The sequence below is a fragment of the Leiobunum rupestre genome, chromosome 4 (genome assembly GCF_980474605.1).
Source record: "Leiobunum rupestre chromosome 4, qqLeiRupe1.1.hap1, whole genome shotgun sequence".
Lineage (NCBI taxonomy): Eukaryota > Metazoa > Arthropoda > Arachnida > Opiliones > Sclerosomatidae > Leiobunum > Leiobunum rupestre.
The window spans coordinates 35,525,496-35,543,942 of NC_143387.1; the positions used below are offsets into that span (position 1 = coordinate 35,525,496).

The 18,447-nt window shown below is 38.4% G+C and overlaps 2 protein-coding genes across 3 annotated transcripts; one reads left to right on the top strand and one right to left on the bottom strand.

Annotated features, from left to right (window-relative positions):
* Positions 1 to 711: 711 nt before the first annotated feature.
* Positions 712 to 7,778, bottom strand: rin (ras GTPase-activating protein-binding protein 2). 2 transcript variants are annotated; one of them, XM_090171402.1, is made up of 7 exons: positions 7,626 to 7,778; positions 5,498 to 5,645; positions 5,069 to 5,421; positions 4,511 to 4,837; positions 3,049 to 3,731; positions 2,863 to 2,922; positions 712 to 2,423 (listed from the first exon to the last, which is right to left on the bottom strand). In XM_090171402.1, exons 2-7 carry the CDS (start codon positions 5,590 to 5,592, stop codon positions 2,193 to 2,195), a joined length of 1,749 nt encoding a protein of 582 aa, XP_090027528.1. In that variant the 5' UTR covers positions 5,593 to 5,645; positions 7,626 to 7,778; the 3' UTR covers positions 712 to 2,192. The 2 variants fall into 2 exon arrangements, with proteins under 2 accessions (XP_090027528.1, XP_090027527.1); XM_090171401.1 differs by having other exon boundaries at positions 713 to 2,423; positions 4,511 to 4,843.
* A 5,531-nt stretch (positions 7,779 to 13,309) lies between these two features.
* Positions 13,310 to 16,834, top strand: LOC149947568 (sialin-like). The gene is made up of 9 exons (XM_090171459.1): positions 13,310 to 13,445; positions 14,437 to 14,661; positions 14,893 to 15,132; positions 15,203 to 15,386; positions 15,452 to 15,744; positions 15,808 to 15,940; positions 16,033 to 16,188; positions 16,266 to 16,351; positions 16,436 to 16,834. Exons 1-9 carry the CDS (start codon positions 13,389 to 13,391, stop codon positions 16,634 to 16,636), a joined length of 1,575 nt encoding a protein of 524 aa, XP_090027585.1. The 5' UTR covers positions 13,310 to 13,388; the 3' UTR covers positions 16,637 to 16,834.
* The last annotated feature ends 1,613 nt before the right edge of the window (positions 16,835 to 18,447 follow it).

Sequence of the window (18,447 nt, forward strand, 5' to 3'; positions counted from 1 at the left end):
ATAAACTCCGTTAATCGATTTTGGCTACCTCACAATTGCCTTAAATGCGTTTTGCCTTATAGCAGTGGCGTAGACATCGGTGTTTCCTTGTTCAAACCCCGCCCCTTTCGCGTTGCTTTCAGCACTGGCCAACCCATTGGCCGAAATTCAGTGGACAAGGTTTTTCCCGCTATAACGAGCGTGGTGCAGAACTCATAGCTTTTTATCTTGGCTTCAATGCAAAAACTATTCTAAAAACTATTCCGCTAGGGGCGCTCAACTCATACGGATATCTTTTGCTCGTAGGTTAACGTAGAAACTTCAACGAATGGGTTGGCCATGTGTTCACTGTACTAAAATTTCCAATCCTCTGAAATATTACTAAAATATCTATTTTCCTTCGGAAAACAAACAAGGCTAATGATCTAGAATATACGATAAGTTAAGTTTAGGATTTAGCTATATTATCCCTTTTAATTATGGACTAATCTACTTTTTCGCGTATTGTAATGATCTAGAACACTTCCAAATCGCGTAGCAAATAGGCTTGGAGAATACATTTAAAATGTTTCCTCCTTAATTTATTCATAAGTTTTTCCTATAAACTTCTGATAATATTATGTAGCTCACATTCCAATAATCTATTCCTTAGTAGAGGTCCACAGGTATTCACAAACAAGTATCACAATTTAACGCAGGACAGAAATAAGAATATACTGTATTTCACTTCCACATCAAGCGCCATTAATTATCAAGTGAAATTGACCAGTCTTTAATTAAATAAAAATTACTATGATGAAATTACGGAGCGTTTTACAATTTTTACAGAAAGGTTTTAGACACTAATTTATTGCCGTGCCAATGAAAAGTAACTAAAAATCCGAAAAATTTCACTGGCAATACCAGCATCACACGGCGTGATTTTTTTCTTTTAATATTTTCTTCTTGCATCGGTACATTAACAAGATATATAAAAAACATGTCACAATTTTCTTTTCTCAGATGTGGGTGCTTAATATATATACAATGAATTTTTATTACGCGATGACCAGGTATTTCTGCACCAGATAGGGGTTATTATATGAGCAGATAATTTGAAAAATGTTTTATTTAGCTAACACAACACGCTCCTGTTATCCGCTTTACCGCAGCCACAATTGTTTTTTTTTCACCTCTGACCAATTTAAAATTGAAGTGTTTAAGGATAAATGGTTTATTTTTTTGACTGTTGGAAATTGTTTGATAAGAAAAAACGTTCATGGCACACATTTCACGAGTTTTATAATTTTGTCCTGTGCAAAAAAAGTTTAGATCAACAAAAACTGATTATTTTTACAAGGATCGTAGATTTATTTATTAAAACTGAAAAAATGACGATGGGCAGAAATTTTTTGTACACAAGTTTTTCTTCCTAATAAATCCGAGTATCAGAAAATAAAAACTCGGTTTATCATGAAAAATTGATGAAACAATTTGACATTTGAAAGCTATATTGAACTACAATTTTTTAAGGCCTAAATATTCCAAAAATAGTACATTTTCATTATTTAAAAAAAAATCCACTTATTTTTAAGTCTCCCATCATAAGGTTAATAAATATTTTACCCAAAAATGTCTACATTCTGAAAAACGTTAACTTAAAAATAAAATAGGGAGACTAAAATAATAAGCAAGATTTTTTTCCTTAGTTATTGAGTGACGCAGAAAAAAAAAATGGGAATACGACACCCCAATTATCCCCCCATTTAAGTTCCTATTTTTTTATATTATATAGATGCAGAAAAATAGAAATTTCAACACTTTTGTTAGTTACAGGGTTTTAAATAAAAAACAAAAAGATGATGATGCGTTTGAAGTTTACTTACATTAGCACAGTGTACGTTTTATAATACCCCGTTAAGTTAACCAAAATTTCTCAGTAAAGGGAGGGCTATTAGATGACAAAACAAATTAACACCTTTTATCACTGCAGTTTCTATATACAATGCCCACATTTCAACAAAATTTTAGAATTGATGATAAATGAAAAGTTTTTTCTTTTTAAGCAATTTAAAAAGTATCCTGTAAATTTCATTTAAGCAATTTATTATTTTTTTTTGCCTGAAATAGGCACTATTCGACCCCCAGAACTTCCATGTACCACAGCTTGCCGAACCCAGAGTGGCATTACACTGAGGGTTGTTTTTATTTAGCTCTCAAAATAAATTTATTATCTATCGACGGAGGTTACTGCCTCCTCCACCACGGCCACCGCCTCTACTATCTCCGCGACCCACACCTTGCATGCCACCACGGCCACCGCCACGATTGTTGTTCATACCACCACGCTGCATCATTCCTCCGCGACCCGAAGACACAATTCGATTTCCACCATCATTACCACCCATACGAGCTTTAGTCTTCTTTTCTTCAACATTCAAACGGTGATTGTTGTAATGAACCGGCTAAAATTCATGTAAAAATAAGAAATACATATTAGAAATGTTAAAAAATAGCACAGGTATAAGCCAAATAATAATTGAAAATAAGTTTCATTTATTGAGATTGTTTTCCTCAACAGGTAGCTGAAAACCAGACAACTGACTTCCAGTGTTTTAAAAGGAAATTTATTTCACCTCTAGCACCATCAAGTGTTATTTAACTATGGAAATTATTCTTGATGGTTAGGGTTTTAAATTTAGAATGTAAGAGTCACCATAATTTAACTAGCCTATTTCACAGAAAATTTTGAAAACCAGAAGTAATATTTAGCGTAGCTTTTTCACAACCAAAATAAAATAGGCTTATTTACCAAATGGAAGAGCTATATTCAGTTTAGTTACTGAAAATAAGATTGCAAAAAGAAGCCCAGAACTAACAGATAAGCAATGGAAATTTGGGTACCTTTTGACTAAGAGCTTTCTGCACAGCTTCGGAATCTTCAAAAACAACAAATCCAAAATTCTGAAAATAAGTTTGATTTAATTAAAAATTGAGCACATGTAAAATAGTAAGAGTCTGCACTACACTACACATGTTTTAAATATTATTTTCTTATTATTTGAGGCGTAACGAAGAAAAAAAACTTACTGGTACTTGCCCTTTACCTCCAGGGCCAGTTTTTAAGTTTGGCTTAGTATTAATGCGAGCATCAACTACTGTTCCAAACTGATCAAATATTTTTTTCAAATCCTCTTCACCAATTGAATGAGGCAAGTTACCCACAAACAACTGTTGAGAATCAGGATATTGAGGCTTGCGCTTTTCCCCATCAATACTTGAGTCATCCAAACGATTCATAAATGAACTTCCACCTCCGCCCAGACCACCACTGCTAGAGAAAGAATCTCTGTTCTCAAATCTGTTGTTTCTCATGCCATTGTTCACGCGATTTCCTCGCATGCCCCTGTGATTTTGCTGGAAATGTCCATGATGTTGGTAGTGCATGCCAAAACCATGACCACCGGTGTTACTTCCAGCGTTATTGCTCGTTGAAATATTAGCATTGTTACTACTGCTGTCACTCTCTGGGGGTGTTGAATCCACATTGTTAATGGTGGAACCTCCAACCGGTGTAGTGGGACTAATCTGTTCTAGCTTGTTAAACGGTGGATCTGGTTTGACAACAGGGCCAGTTGATACTGGCATCTGATTTTGTTGTATCGGAGTCTGTTGTCCAAATGCGGGTGGAACTGAAGGTCCACCAGCGCTAGTGTTAGCAGTAAATCCAGTTGGTGTATTCTTACTGACCATATTAGCATATGTTTTGGGTTCTATAAATACACGAAAATTTTTAGTTTGAAATCAGAATCAATGAACTTTTTTAAAAATGTTACAGACACATTAAAACATTTTAACAATAAAAACTTAAATAGTACCACCTAGCGAGGTATTTCAGAAAGAGCACAAGAAAAGTGGTATCTTTTGGCTAAATCTGGATCAGCTTTAATCACTCATGATTCTAATACTATTTTGACTGAATAGTGAATTTCTTTTTCTTATTTTAAACTTGAGATTTTTTATTTGACCTCATGAGCCCAGCTTTTTTAAAACAGACTACAATGGGATTATGTAATTCTTAAATTAAATCATGTTCTTGTTTTTCAAAGTCTCCTAAATTAAACTGTGTATCATATCTCTGATTTTATCAATTTAATAGTTAGTGTAGGGAGCATGAAGGGCTTGGCACCACCCTCCTACGCATTGTAACCCGGCCACCCACTTAAAGGCATTATAAGTCGCTAGATGACTTGGGCCTAAGGTGGTGACTTGGGTATTAGCCTAGCTTATTATTATTATTATTATTAAATAGAATAATTTAACTCACTCATGCTATTTCTCATGGGAAAAAATGCAAAATGGTGGTATTACTAATCATTTTCCGTTAATTTTAGGGTTTGCTTATTACTAAAATACTTTTAATTGAAATACCATTTCTCTTGAGCTTTTATTACTAATCAGTGTAGCATTAACAACAGAGCCCAAGTGCAATAGACCAAAAGGCAAAAAATTAAAAAAACCAAGCTCACTCTAGAAAATTGATTCATCTTACCCATATTATTGTGCAAACTGTTAGTCAATTCATGGGCTTCAATGATGGTAGGTTTATGCTCCTGTTCCTGGTCTTCTTCATCTTCATCAGCTTCGTCATCTTCATCTTCATCAGAATCACCCCAATCAGATTTTGAAGAAGCAGTTTCTCCAGCCACAGGCTCTGTCAACTCTGGAGTGGCAGTGGAAACAATAGGAGCCAAGTTTGTCAATTCACTGTCACTTAGGTGGGAAGTTCCATTCCTGACAATGTCCTTAGCAGTGTCGTAATATTGTATTGTCTTGGCCATATCTTGATTTTCTGCGTTTGGTTGCTGGTTAGGGTCTTCTGTCCCTTAAAAATTAAAACAATTCCATCTCTAACCAAACAATTTACACCCCCATCAACTAATTAGTCTATTTGTTTTCCTCGACAGGCTACTACTAATCAGACAACTAACTGCAGTGTTTTATAAGGACATTATTGATCTTCCCTCCAATGTGGCCAGTATAATTACGTAACTACACTGGCGAAGCTATGGAGGGATTGATAAATTAACATGTTGAAGTAGAATCTCACCAATTGTTGACTCTTGATTATCAGTTTCATCATCGTCATTGAAAACCTCATCCTGATAACGGAAAATATCATTTCTGACATAAAACTGCTTGGGAGTTTGAGGAGCCAAAACAAAAGTTTGCATAAAGCGCCGCATCGGTTGTCCATTATTGGAAAGCTCTCCAGTCACTTGAACAACTACACCTTGCTCGAGTGTTTCGTGGCTGTCAACTTGTCTAATCTTAGCGTGGCAGTCGCAAAAATTTAAAGCCATTATCTTATTATGAATCTCAACTTGACCAATCACAGGTTTTGCCTCCTCTCCTGGGTGGTCTAGACCACCATGAACGAAAGAAGAGTTCTTGCTGTAAAATCTTATAATTCGAAAAATATCCTCATGTTATTACACTAAAACTTTTAAAACCAAACTATATCTAATACATCACACACCTGTGAAGGAGAGTTGGTGCCTTATTGAGAACTGTGTAGTACTGTCGGACAAATTCCCTGCCTACGCACTGAGGAGACGGTGGTTCCATGACCATTATTTGTTATTTGTGTCTGGGTTACGAGAGCTGTGGTAGATGGAAGCTGTGGTCTGTAATTCAAGTGCAATTGATGAAATTAGTCAATTTATTACAACAACAAAAACTACCAAGTATACTGTTATAATAGAATTCTACTGGCTAATTTACAAATAACACTTGACCAATCAATGTGGTGAGTTTATTGACCTAGGTACCCAATATTAAATTCAAGGTGGGGTTTGCAAAGGGGATGAGTTTTTTTTTTTTTTTTATAAACATTCAATTTCTCCGAATGCATGATGTTTTCTTAATTCATTTTAAAACATATATGTATTTCATGTATTTATTTAACATCTGCTCAATAAGCCTCTAAAATGAGGAAGGGCTTTTGTTTGAGCATCAATACATGCAAGTTGAGTTAGAGATGCGAAAACATTTTATAAAATAAAAATGTATTCTATTTTATTACGATTTTGAATCCATATACTTAATTTTGGCATTGGGGTGAGTACTATTTGAATGCCTTATCCGTACCGAGGTACTCTACTACCATCTTATAAAATTCAATCCCAGAAAAAGTGTAGCTTGAAAATTGCCTTAAAATGCTTGGGGTGGGTCGAAAGGTATTTGACTATTAGAAAGGTTTCTCTAAAAAAGCGCTCATAGAAAACAAATTCCCATTCTCACCTAATTCAATTTGTTATCCTCGACAGGTTACTACAAGTCAGATAACTAACTGCAGTGTTTTATAAGGACATTATTGATCTTCCCTCCAATGTGGCCAGTATAATTACGTAACTACACTGGCGAAGCTATGGAGGGTTTGTTAACAGCAAAATAATGCAATCAAAATCAGAACTCTAATTTTCTTTTCAGAAATAACCATTCTCAAATCCAGAGATTTTTCCTTGCCCCCAAAGAAACGCTAAATACAAAAGGTGATAAAATTTCCTAAACTTTACCCTTACTATCCAATTTTTGCCAAATTTAAATTCTTATGTAGCTTGATTGTAATTTCAAGGAAGTGAGGGAACCTCAAAATTAAAAAAAATTAAGTTTTAAGTGTTTTGTTTACGTACTATATTTTGGGCATAGTAAAAACACTTGTTTAAGTTTCATGATTTTAGTTTCCAGCCTCTTCCAGACTTAGAATAAAATGCTTAAAAATTTACATCTAGGGTTGACAACTATAGGGCAGAATAAGTAATAATTCAAAAATTTCTAACAAAAAATAATGGGATAAGGCCAAGCACACCTTATAAGAGGTAAACACATTTAAATCAGAGCAAGAAATTTTAAGAAAGTACAAAATAGGAGCTATTAATTAGTTAACATCCCAGTTATAGTTTTAGTTACACTTATGTAAAGGGAAAGTTATTGTTAATAACCAAAGACTTCCGCTCACAGATACATAATAATCAGTGCACTGATTACATTAACAAGAGCAATAACTTTTGTAACTTGATTGTAATATTAACATATGCAAACGTATAATGCAATGGTTAAATGCTCCCCGAATTTAGTTGTCAGGAATGATCTAGGCAATGGAAGATCTCCATCCACAACCGAAACGACATAGTTTCGCTACTATAAAACAAATTTCGTACTATAAAACGAAATTTTCCTTAAATATTGAAAATAAAACTTTTCTATTGTAGGGAGGGAGGGTGGTTAAAAAGTGTAGGCACAGCCTCCTGGAATCCCAAGGCCTGATAGAACAAAGATAAATCACACAGGCTTAAAACATTTAAACGCTTTAAATTTTCTAAACAAGCTATTACCCAGTAAATGGAATAAAAACCAAATCATAATTTAACTCAAGCGCAATCTTAAAAAAATAAAATGTAATAACACAACATCAGAAAAGTAGGCTTAAGTTTAAGCCTTTTTAGGCAAGCGGAATCTTTCAACATGCATGGGCTGAGCCTGCGGTACTGCGTAATCAAGCGTGCAGAGCAGAGCACGAGTCCCTCGTGCAAATTTTTAACCGAAAATAATTTAAACATCGGCCTTAATTAACAAAAATGTTGGTCTATATTATCTATTCTTACCTTAAAGCTATTCAGATTTACTTGCTTGTATTTATACAAATTTTGTTTAGCGTAAAATAACGCCGGATAAAAGGATGTCGCCTTCCAGTGTTTTGTGTTGGATATAATTTAGGCTTAAGGCCGCGATGTATTAAATGTGCAGAAGAGACTTTTTTCTCCAGTTATAACAGTACTACCAGTTTAGTAACGAGATAAACTTACATCGATATTTTTTCCAGCCCAAAAACCACCAAATATCTTGATCATAGTTTAAAAACTCTAGCGTAACTCTCTTATAAATATAAATAATTTTGGGTTGTACTAAAAGAACACTTGATTTCATCGACTGATTTTTCAAAAAAACTCTTTTATGCGCGTATTCATGGGGGTGCCCGCCATCGAAGAGCAACAGCGCAGCTTCAAAGTTGGCCGTTATAGGTTCTTTTACAGACAATATTCGTGGAGGAATCCATCATAGAAATCTTGGCTGCGTTCAGAAACGCTCACCGGTGACTCGGTGAGTCCGCCGAGTCACCGCTGACACCGGTGTTTTACTGAACGACATTTTAATTTCGGGTATTGACGTCACGATAGCCATCGGTGAGACACCGAAGTCACCGATTCACCGAAAGAGATAGTCGGTTTTTCCGATGACTGACGTCATTACTGACGTAAAACTACTATTAATGCTACGCTATTTTAAAAAACACCGATGACTGAATAAAAGCGTTCAGCAACTTACGACGTCATTATGAAAAAAAAAGCTCATTGGTGGAAAATGTAATTCCATCGGGTTTTTTTCCGTTGACTGTTTCTGAACGTACCCCTTATAACATAGAATGATTCCGTATAAATACCAAATGGGCCAATTACATTTTCGGAGGTTTCGTCATTATCAGTCAATCACGATTCAAAGAGTGACTACGGCAACGACTCGTTGCCATCTAGTTTGAGTTACTGAAAATAATAATTCGATTTTAGATTACGTCACCTTAAGAACCCGCATTTGATTGGCCCACGTCAATCGAGTCACGGCCCCCTTTAAAGAACAAATTGAAAGGGTTCAACTCTTTCGCAACTAACGTTTTTCACCAAAATTGTTTAAATAAATAAATAAATGCCTCTTGTTATATTTTATATTGCATATCTACATGCGGCGGTTCTTCGGGTCGGGTCGGGTTTTCGGGCCGGCCCGGCAAAATCGATTTTTTAATTTATCGGGTCGGGCAAAAATTATTTTCATTTTTTACGGGACGGGTCGGGTCGGTCAAAATTTACTTTTAAATATTTCAAATCGGGTCGGATCAGGCAAAATTTATTTTTACGTTTTTCGGGTCGGGTCAGGTCGGTCCGAAAAAAAGTGGGCCCGACTTGTCTCTAATATGGAGAGGCTCAGAGGCATCTGAGCGCAATACTACAACAACAACTGTGATCCAGTGGGCCGTCATCGTTTTGAAGGAAGTTACTGACGCAGCTCATAATCTTTGGCGTAAGGCTGTCAATTCTAAAGAAAGCTTGCCAATGCATAAAGTCAAGTCTAAGCCGCAGGCTGAAGACTATTACGATGTTTTCTGGTCCAGTGGTTTGCTTTTTGATGCAATGTCAGGGGTGAGCGACAGCAGCGCCTTTTTGGTACCTCCCCCATGTGCAAGCTCTGTGGTGCACATGTATAATTATACTGCCCTGCTCTGGAAGATGAGGATGTGTTTATGTAGAAAATTAGCACCCAGAAAACAGACCTGCGTGATATTTTGGGCTTTTCCGAGAAAAACGACGACCAGCCCATACCCCAGTAGCAAATGTCGCCTGCCCGACGGCGCCGATTTTCGGTTGGGCCGACTGTCTGACGGTGACTATTTCGTAGCCAAAATACAGTCGGGAAACTACTATTTTGACTGGTACTATGTCCGCCCGAATTACAGTCGGGGAAACTATTTTTACAACAAAGAAATTACTTTCCGACTAACAATGGGTAGGTATTACGACTCAATATTGCAATGATACCCAACTCCATTTCGGATTCATAACCGACCCCGTTTTGGTTTCATACCCGACCCCGTTTCGGATTCATACCCGACCCTGTTTCGGATTCATACCCGACCCTGTTTCGGATACCCACCCGACCCCGTTTCGGTCTCATACCCGACCCCGTTACGGAGTCATACCCAACACGAACTCTTTGGATTATTAAGATGTCTCTAGACGTATAATTCTGGTATAAACCTATATTATATTAATACATCCAGAATTTAAACAGTGCAGTATCATCAATATTCAAAATTTTAGTAAGAGATTCCAACAGTAGACCGATTTCAGCCTTTTTAGGGCTCATCAGTACTGTGCAGGAACTCTGGCTTAACTCAGAAATCTGCCGATATCAGTAAAACTAATATACATTCAGAGTGCCCTAGATGTGAGCAGTCCATTGCAATTTATAGTGAAATTCTTCACCAATTATTGCATGGCGGTCGCTATTCAGCTGACATCTCTTACGCTCAGGCTTCCGTTGAATTCCAACGTTAAGATAATTGTATCAAAATTAAATTTTTAAAATTTTTTTAATTATGTTCAGATTTCCAACATTTCGGTAATCAGGCCTGAAAAAAGTATACCACCGACAGTTATTTGAACAGTCGGCCAATTGTAATTTTTACCGTCTACAAAGAGACCTTTAATGCAACGGTCGGCCGACTGTCGGTAATCAGGCCCGAAACAAGTATAAAACCGACAGTTATTTGAACAGTCGGCCAATGGTTATTTTTACCGTCTAGAAAGAGACCTTTAATGCAACGGTTGGCCGACTGTCGGTAATCAGGCCCGAAACAAGTATACCACCGACAGTTATTTGAACAGTCGGCCGACTGTCCGTAATCAGGCCCGAAACAAGTATACCACCGACAGTTATTTGAAAAGTCGGCCGACTGTCGGTAATCAGGCCCGAAACAAGTATACCACCGACAGTTATTTGAACAGTCGGCCGACTGTCGGTAATCAGGCCCGAAACAAGTATACCACCGACAGTTATTTGAACAGTCGGCCGACTGTCCGTAATCAGGCCCGAAACAAGTATACCACCGACAGTTATTTGAACAGTCGGCCGACTGTCCGTAATCAGGCCCGAAACAAGTATACCACCGACAGTTATTTGAACAGTCGGCCGACTGTCGGTAATCAGGCCCGAAACAAGTATACCACCGACAGTTATTTGAACAGTCGGCCGACTGTCGGTAATCAGGCCCGAAACAAGTATACCACCGACAGTTATTTGAACAGTCGGCCGACTGTCCGTAATCAGGCCCGAAACAAGTATACCACCAACAGTTATTTGAACAGTCGGCCGACTGTCCGTAATCAGGCCCGAAACAAGTATACCACCGACAGTTATTTGAACAGTCGGCCGACTGTCCGTAATCAGGCCCGAAATAAGTATACCACCGACAGTTATTTGAACAGTCGGCCGACTGTCCGTAATCAGGCCCGAAATAAGTATACCACCGACAGTTATTTGAACCTTTCTTAGTCTATGGTTACGCAGCCACTTCCCGGACGGACGAACTTCTCTCTCGCCTCTGACCGGAGAGAACCGGCTTCGCGCCTCTCTGCCGCTAGAGGAAGCTCGGCGCTAGGGTCGCCCCTGACCCATATAAAAGGGGTCGCCGGCCCTCTAATCAGGGTCTTCTACACTCTCTCGCCAGTGGGGACTGAAGCTAAAAAAGCTCAACCCTTCCGGTCGGAACGTGAAGGTGGATAGGTCGCCAGCTGAAAAAGCCAGCCCTGAAACGTTAACCCGCTAGTCCCCCGCGTACAACCTTTGTGTGGTATTGCCTTTAAAGTGTTAATAAACGTATTTGGTTTTCAAACTCTGTTATTATTATTCTGCCTACACCTGCACGTATTCTATAGTACAATGGCTGAAAGTTTTAACCTAGAAATATTTAAAGCCAAATATTTCCTAAGCTCAGAAAATCCAAAATAGACCTCACTAAAAACTGCGAATAAAAATTGAAACAGTACCACCATTTGTCAGCGACTTGTTTTAAAATAATTTACATAAAGAATCTACCAACTCTTTTGTTAATAATTATGAATTAAAAATGAATTCGTGAAATTATGCTTTAACTAAAAACACGCGTCGTAAAGACTAACAATGGAATAAGTACTTTCTTGGTACTGGTTGTCAAGACTGCCAATAAAATAAGCAAAGCCGTCGGCTTAGTCGACCCATAGACGAAGAACCCGTTCTTCGTCTATGGTCGACCTCTATAGCTCGGTCAAGCCACAAGACACTAAAATTTGTTCTTAGATCCCCATCAGAGGCGTAGCGAAGGGGGGGGGGCAGGAGGGCATCGCCCCCGGACGCCAATGGATTTGTTGGATTATATATTAAACTCATTTTTCTTGAACTTGAAAAGTACATTTAAAAGAAAAGAAAAAAAACTTGGTTTTCCAGGAGCAACGGGGAGGGGGGGGGGCAATTTGGGTGTTTTGCCCTGGGCGCCAAAAATTATCGCTACGCCACTGATCCCCATCGGATCAATCACTTCAACGAGATAATTAACTCGGAAAAATGCAGAAGAATTCTATTTTTGTTAATTTTTTTACTCTTCGAACTCTCAAGCTCTTTTATTTTCAATTCACGAATTGACAAACGTATGATTATTAAACAAAAAAATGATTACTACACCAAAAGTTCAAACTAAATTGCAATAATTCAAATTTATTCAGTATGTTATAAAGTTGATTTACCTTATAAATAAAACTGGAGTGCTCACGTTCACGCCAAATACTGATAACACAATTTACGTAAGTTAAACATTTTCAAGTAACAAAAAATGCTCACAATAATTTTGGCCGTACCGTGGTGAGCACATCAAAAACTTCTCATCTTTCACTATTATTATTATTATTTATTATGATAATTTTAAAATCTAAACCAATTAACTTATTTTTTTCCAATTCTTAGCAACAGCCGAATTAACGTCATCACGCCATCTAAGACTGGGATGACGCAAAAACCCTTAGTATTGAACGGTTTCTCAAGTAGTTTCTATTAAACTTTTGTCAGAGTCATTGATTATGAGTAAAAAATGAAATTAAATTGTTTAGTGTCAGGTGCTAAAACCCTTGTAAAGTCGTTTTGTATTATCTCGAGCTGATTTATAACTGGAGAATAATCTCGAGTATGCAATCCAGTAATCAACAGCAAGTCCCGCGAAAGGCGCTTCTGCAATCGGCCTTCAACTCTCAAAATATAGTGGGTCGCCATTTCTTGTCCTTTGGTCAGTAGGTCCTTATGAAATAGTTTTTTACTTTCCTAATGATATGTTAGTTGTCGAACGAAACATTTCAATGGTGGAACTCACAAAAAGCGATTTAAGACTTAGGTATAGACATACGAGTGCATCTAGCAGTTGGTGTAGCCAACGGGTGATTTGCGCTCTAACCCCCCTAGACGTAGATTTGATTTTACTAAATTTTAATTCCTTTTTCGACCCCCCTTGGAACATTTACATAATCTTACTCCCCTGGATGACGTCACTAGATTCTAGACAGACAAAGATCGCGGGAGGCAGAACTACTTTAAAATCGTTCGTTTGCTAAGAGTATGAGAAAATGTTTAGGTGCTATAAAAGATTTACGCCTTTAATTATCTCATTATCTTTTCCAACCAGCCTTTTCTGGATTATAATAATGGGAGGGATGTCACTGATGACCTAGCGTGATGCGTAATTGACGTTCTTAAATTTTCCGTATAGTTATAAAAGGAGATGGCAGAGGCTGGAGATGCTAGAACAAAAACTCCACTGGAGTCTACAACATCGCAGCTTCGCAAAAGCGCAGGTAATTATGCCGTGAGAGATGGCTATCAAGGGTTATAGTAGTTCAAATAACAAAAAGAAATCTCTAATTTCCTGGTTTTTCTTGGTCTACTGCAATTTTTGATTTATCCGCTTAGATTGAAATTTTTAAACCTTAATTTTCGTACTGGCAACTATATAGAGGAGCCGGGTTGTGGCACTGGGTGAAAACTCGAAACTACTCCTTCCGCGTTGAGTTTGCAAGTTCTCTCCCCACTAGTTAAAGGGGTCGAGTTCTTCGGTTTCCCCTTTCCTTTAAAATTTGTAGAGGTTAACGGTAATAGTTAAGCCCGTGCTAGAAAAGCTTAGGGGATGTGCATGTACCAGCCGATATTATCGAATAGGTGATAATAATGACCCGTTAAATACTCCGATTCTCTAAGTTTGTACCGCCTCCCCAAAAAAAGCTTCCCCCGCCACTGGGAACGTGTAGAGTAAGTATTCTGGCACAATTAATGGGCCACACTGGCGTTTGAATTTGATCTGTTCCACGCGCTAGTTTCCAGAAAAGGATTGGTCGTATCTGCTACCACGTGCTAAATTCGGGAAGTATTTTTCAAACGCCATTGTTGCCCTTTAAGCTACGTCTGCACTCTCACGCGTTTTCTACGGCCTTAACGATTTAACCTGTTCATCAATTATATTCTACGTTCATGTAATTATACGTTTCATTAAATATACAGGTGAAGCCACCCCTCGAAAACATTTAGGGATAACTTGTACATTGTACACGATAAAGCTACGTTTATAATCCTACGATTTTCCCCGACTCGTTTTCTAGCCTTGGCTTAACCTGGATCGGTTTTCAGAGGCATAGTGTCAGATATTCTGCCAAAATATCGCTGTTTTCCTTTTTAAAAATATTCTCTTCTCGCCCGAGTTTGTTGTTATTTTTATCTGCTAAACCAGGGCACTCTTTTTAATCTGAAATTGCGTAATTCATTCATTATCCTTTTCTTACAAAAATGCTTAAGGCTATGGCCAAATGCATTCCTTCCCGCTACGTCGTGGTTTTTATGACCATGGTGGGGTTAGTGGTCATCTACCCGCAGAGAGGAAACCTCAGCGTAGCCATAGTGGCAATGGTGGCACATGGAGGACAAGGAAACAGTTCCATTGAGGGAAACAACAATACCTTCGTAAGAGCAGACACGTGTCCTTTCACCTACTCTTCCAACAAATCAGTCGACCTTGAAATGGTAAACCCCAGTCTTAACTTAAAAGCGAGGGGCTGATCACTCCGCGTAATCGGTGTACAGAGCCGTACCTTTGACTTTACTAAAGGGATTACGCGTAATCTTTGAAGTCCCTGCCTTTGGCAGTGCTAATCTAAGCGTAATCCGGTGTACAGACTTTCTAAGAGTGGTTAGCCCCTCGCTTAAAAGCGATCGACGAGCGCTTGAAAATAATTAAACGTTGCTCCATTTAAGGACACTAGTGGGGAGTTTCATTGGTCTCAAACAACTCAAGGATTTATTCTCGGTGGTTTCTTTTACGGTTACGTCGCCACACAAGCGCTCGGAGGGCGAATGTCCGACATGTTTGGCGCCAAGTTGGTTTTTGCGTTTGGAGTCATGGTCTCTTCTATCATGTCGCTTTTAACGCCAGTAGCGGCTAGATGGAATGTAGGAGCCCTCATCGCGGTTCGAGTTATCATGGGCTTTGCTCAGGTATATGGACAAATTCAAATCATTCAAAAAAATTAATTTTCGAAATTCTGAATCCAACCCATTTTTGCAGAGTGTTAACATTCCAGCGGTATTTACGCTGATGGCGAAATGGGTTCCACCGAATGAACGGGGAATTTTGCTAAGTGGAGCTTTGGTGGGCGCTCATCTAGGAAATATCATAGTCATGCCCATTACTGGTTACTTGTGCGACAATCTAATACTTGGTGGTTGGCCATCAACGTTTTATATTTTTGGTAATTATTTTAAAAGCTTCGAAACCAATAGTAAATTGGCACACAGTAACGTATCATGAAAACAGGCTCAGTGGGCTTCATTTGGTTTGGTTTCTGGTGGTTCCTCGTTTACGACTCTCCGTCTCAACATCCGCGAATCTCCGATACAGAACTCACATTTCTGAACCAACACATAGAGCACGAAGAGCAAAGCAAAACTAAAGACGACCATGAAAAGGTTCCGTGGGCTCATTTACTCACATCTCCGGCGGTTTTGAGTTTGGCATGGGCCAAATTGTCCCTCGCTTGGAATTATAACGGCATGTTGACCAAATTGCCGTCATATTTAGAGTCGGTCTTGCATTTCGAAATTCAAGACGTATGTTGACGCAATATAAATTAAGAAATTTTATCATACATTGACGTGACGTTTTATTTACAGAACAGTTACATTAACTCAATGATGTACGGTGCTGCTGGAGTGTCCCTTCTTTTTAGTGGGTACTTGGCTGACTTGATTATTAAACATTCTCATTTTCCGGTTTCGTTTTGGAGAAAGACGTTCCAAGGACTAGGTACATAATGAAACTCATATTTGACGTTAATAAATGGGCATCGACATCCGCGAGGTTCAATGAAATACTTACTGTAATTTTGAATTTTGCAGCGTCTTTTGGAACGGCTTTATGCTTGTTTTTAATTCCCGTGGCGCATTGCAATGATACGATGGTTGTCATTTTACTCATTGTCAATATGGCATTTTACGGGCTTGTAGCCGGAGGAGAACAGTCCAATGGTGTGGAAATAGCACCAAAATACTCAGGTATAACATCTTACGGAATTAACTACATACATCTTGTTGCTGTTGCTTAATATATATATATTTTTTTAACTTCATAGGTCTTATTTCTGGTATCTGCAACTCATTCGCATCCGTTAGTGGTTTTTTGACTCCTATCATAGCAGGAGTCTTTATAGAAGGAAATGTAAGACACATATCTCGTGGTCGCTGGAAGTATTATTATTAGTATCACTTGGAAGAGAAAGACTAAATTTAATTTTTAATGCAGGAAGATAGCACGGTTAAGTGGAGTTATTTCTTCTACATTTCTGGCGTATTAAGTGTCACTGGAGGTGTGGCATTCCTGGCCTTCAGCTCATCTTCGGTTCAGTGGTGGGCCGAGCCTAGTAAACAAGATGAAATGGAAAGCCACTCGCCGAAAAAGCCGGAGAATGGCGTGGTCAACAAGGGTTTCGTCGATAAATATTAATTTAAAACCTTCCCGTCACTTTGTTTGTTTGGTCCGCGTTTTATACGTGTATTACTATTTACGTCATTATGAAAGTTTTGACTATATTAGTCAAAAGTGATTAGCTATTATATAGCAAAGTTATATATCTTAGATCTTGTTAGATTGTATTTATTGAATAGCGTTTCATTTGTTTATGTAATAAAATCATGTAGAGAATTTCTTACTCTCATTGACTGCTCGAGATTAACAGAAAAAAACCAGCCCAAAACTCCGTAAAAAGTGGAGTATGGCAACGAAGATAGTGACGCATCGATTCGACTTGAAAGCCGATAAGACAAAAACTACACACGATAGGCATAGTCATACGACATCAACATAACGTCACTATTATACCAGTGGTGTAGTCGGGCCAGGGCGGGGCAGGGCGTCGCCCCGGTGCTTTTTTCAAAGGCAGGGCCCCGCCCCACCTTGGTTTATCCATTTTGCCAGGGCGCGCCCTGCTCTTTTTTTTCCACTTGCCAGGGCGCGCCTTGCTTCTATTTCGTAAATCATTTTTCTCGAATAAAGGGTGTGTGAATTTATGATAAATTTTGACCGCAGAAAAATGCCATAACAATTTCAAATCGTTACCTATGTACGGCCAACTTCGATCACGCTAAAAATCGAAGTTGGACCTACATTTATAGCAGCCGGTACAGCCAAATTCGGTTACGCGCGAAATCGAAGTTGGCCGTACCCAGATAGCGCCCCGGTTCTTTTTATTTTAGGACTACACCACTGTATTATACGCTATAGTATAGGTCTGCCCTAGGGCCCCATTAACGACACTGTCCATGCACGGTCCATGCGATAAAAAATTAATTGGCGCCGAGTAGCACCATCCTCGTTTTAAAAAATTCTCCTACAAACTGTCCATTGCTACAAATGAATTATTTTATTGGAAGAACAAACGGGTTAGGTATATAAATGCCACACAAAACGCATTGAAAGTAACAACCTTAAAAAATTTAAATTCAAAAGTCGTCTGCTAGTTTTTCAGATATTTAGTTGACGGATATTAAGGCAGATGGTACTATATTTCCTTAGCTTAAATTCTGTATTTGTTTTAAATTGTATGTGTGAAGGCTTCCAAAGTTCTTTCTGAAATTCTGTACAGCAGCTGAAAGTTATAGCCTAGAAATATTTAAAGCCAAAGTTGTCTGCTATTTTCTCACACATTTAGTTGACGGGTATTAAGGCACATGACGGTATATTTCCTAAGCTCGAAGCGTATATCCCTGTGTTTAATAAATACAAAATAAAACTCACAAAATATTGCGAATAAAATTGAAACTGTAGCACAATTTGTCGGCGACTTGTTTTAAAATATTTTACATTAAGAATCTACCAACTATTTTGTTACTTATCATGAATTAAAAATTATTTCGTTAAATTATGCTTTAACTAAAAACACGCGTCGTAAAGACTAACAATGGAATAAGTACTTCCTTGGTACTGGTTGTCAAGACTGCCAATGAAATAAGCAAAGCCGTCGGCGTAGTCGACCTCTATAGCTCGGTCATGCCACAAGACACGAAAATTTGTTCTTAGATCCCCATCTGAGGCGTAGCGAAGGGGGGGGGGCAGGAGGGCATCGCCCCCGGACGCCAATGGATTTGTTGGATTATATATTAAACTCATTTTTCGTGAACTTGAAAAGTACATTTAAAAGAAAAGAAAAAAAACTTGGTTTTCCAGGAGCAACGGGGGGGGGCAATTTGGGTGTTTTGCCCTGGGCGCCAAAAATTATCGCTACGCCACTGATCCCCATCGGAGGAGTATAGCCTGAG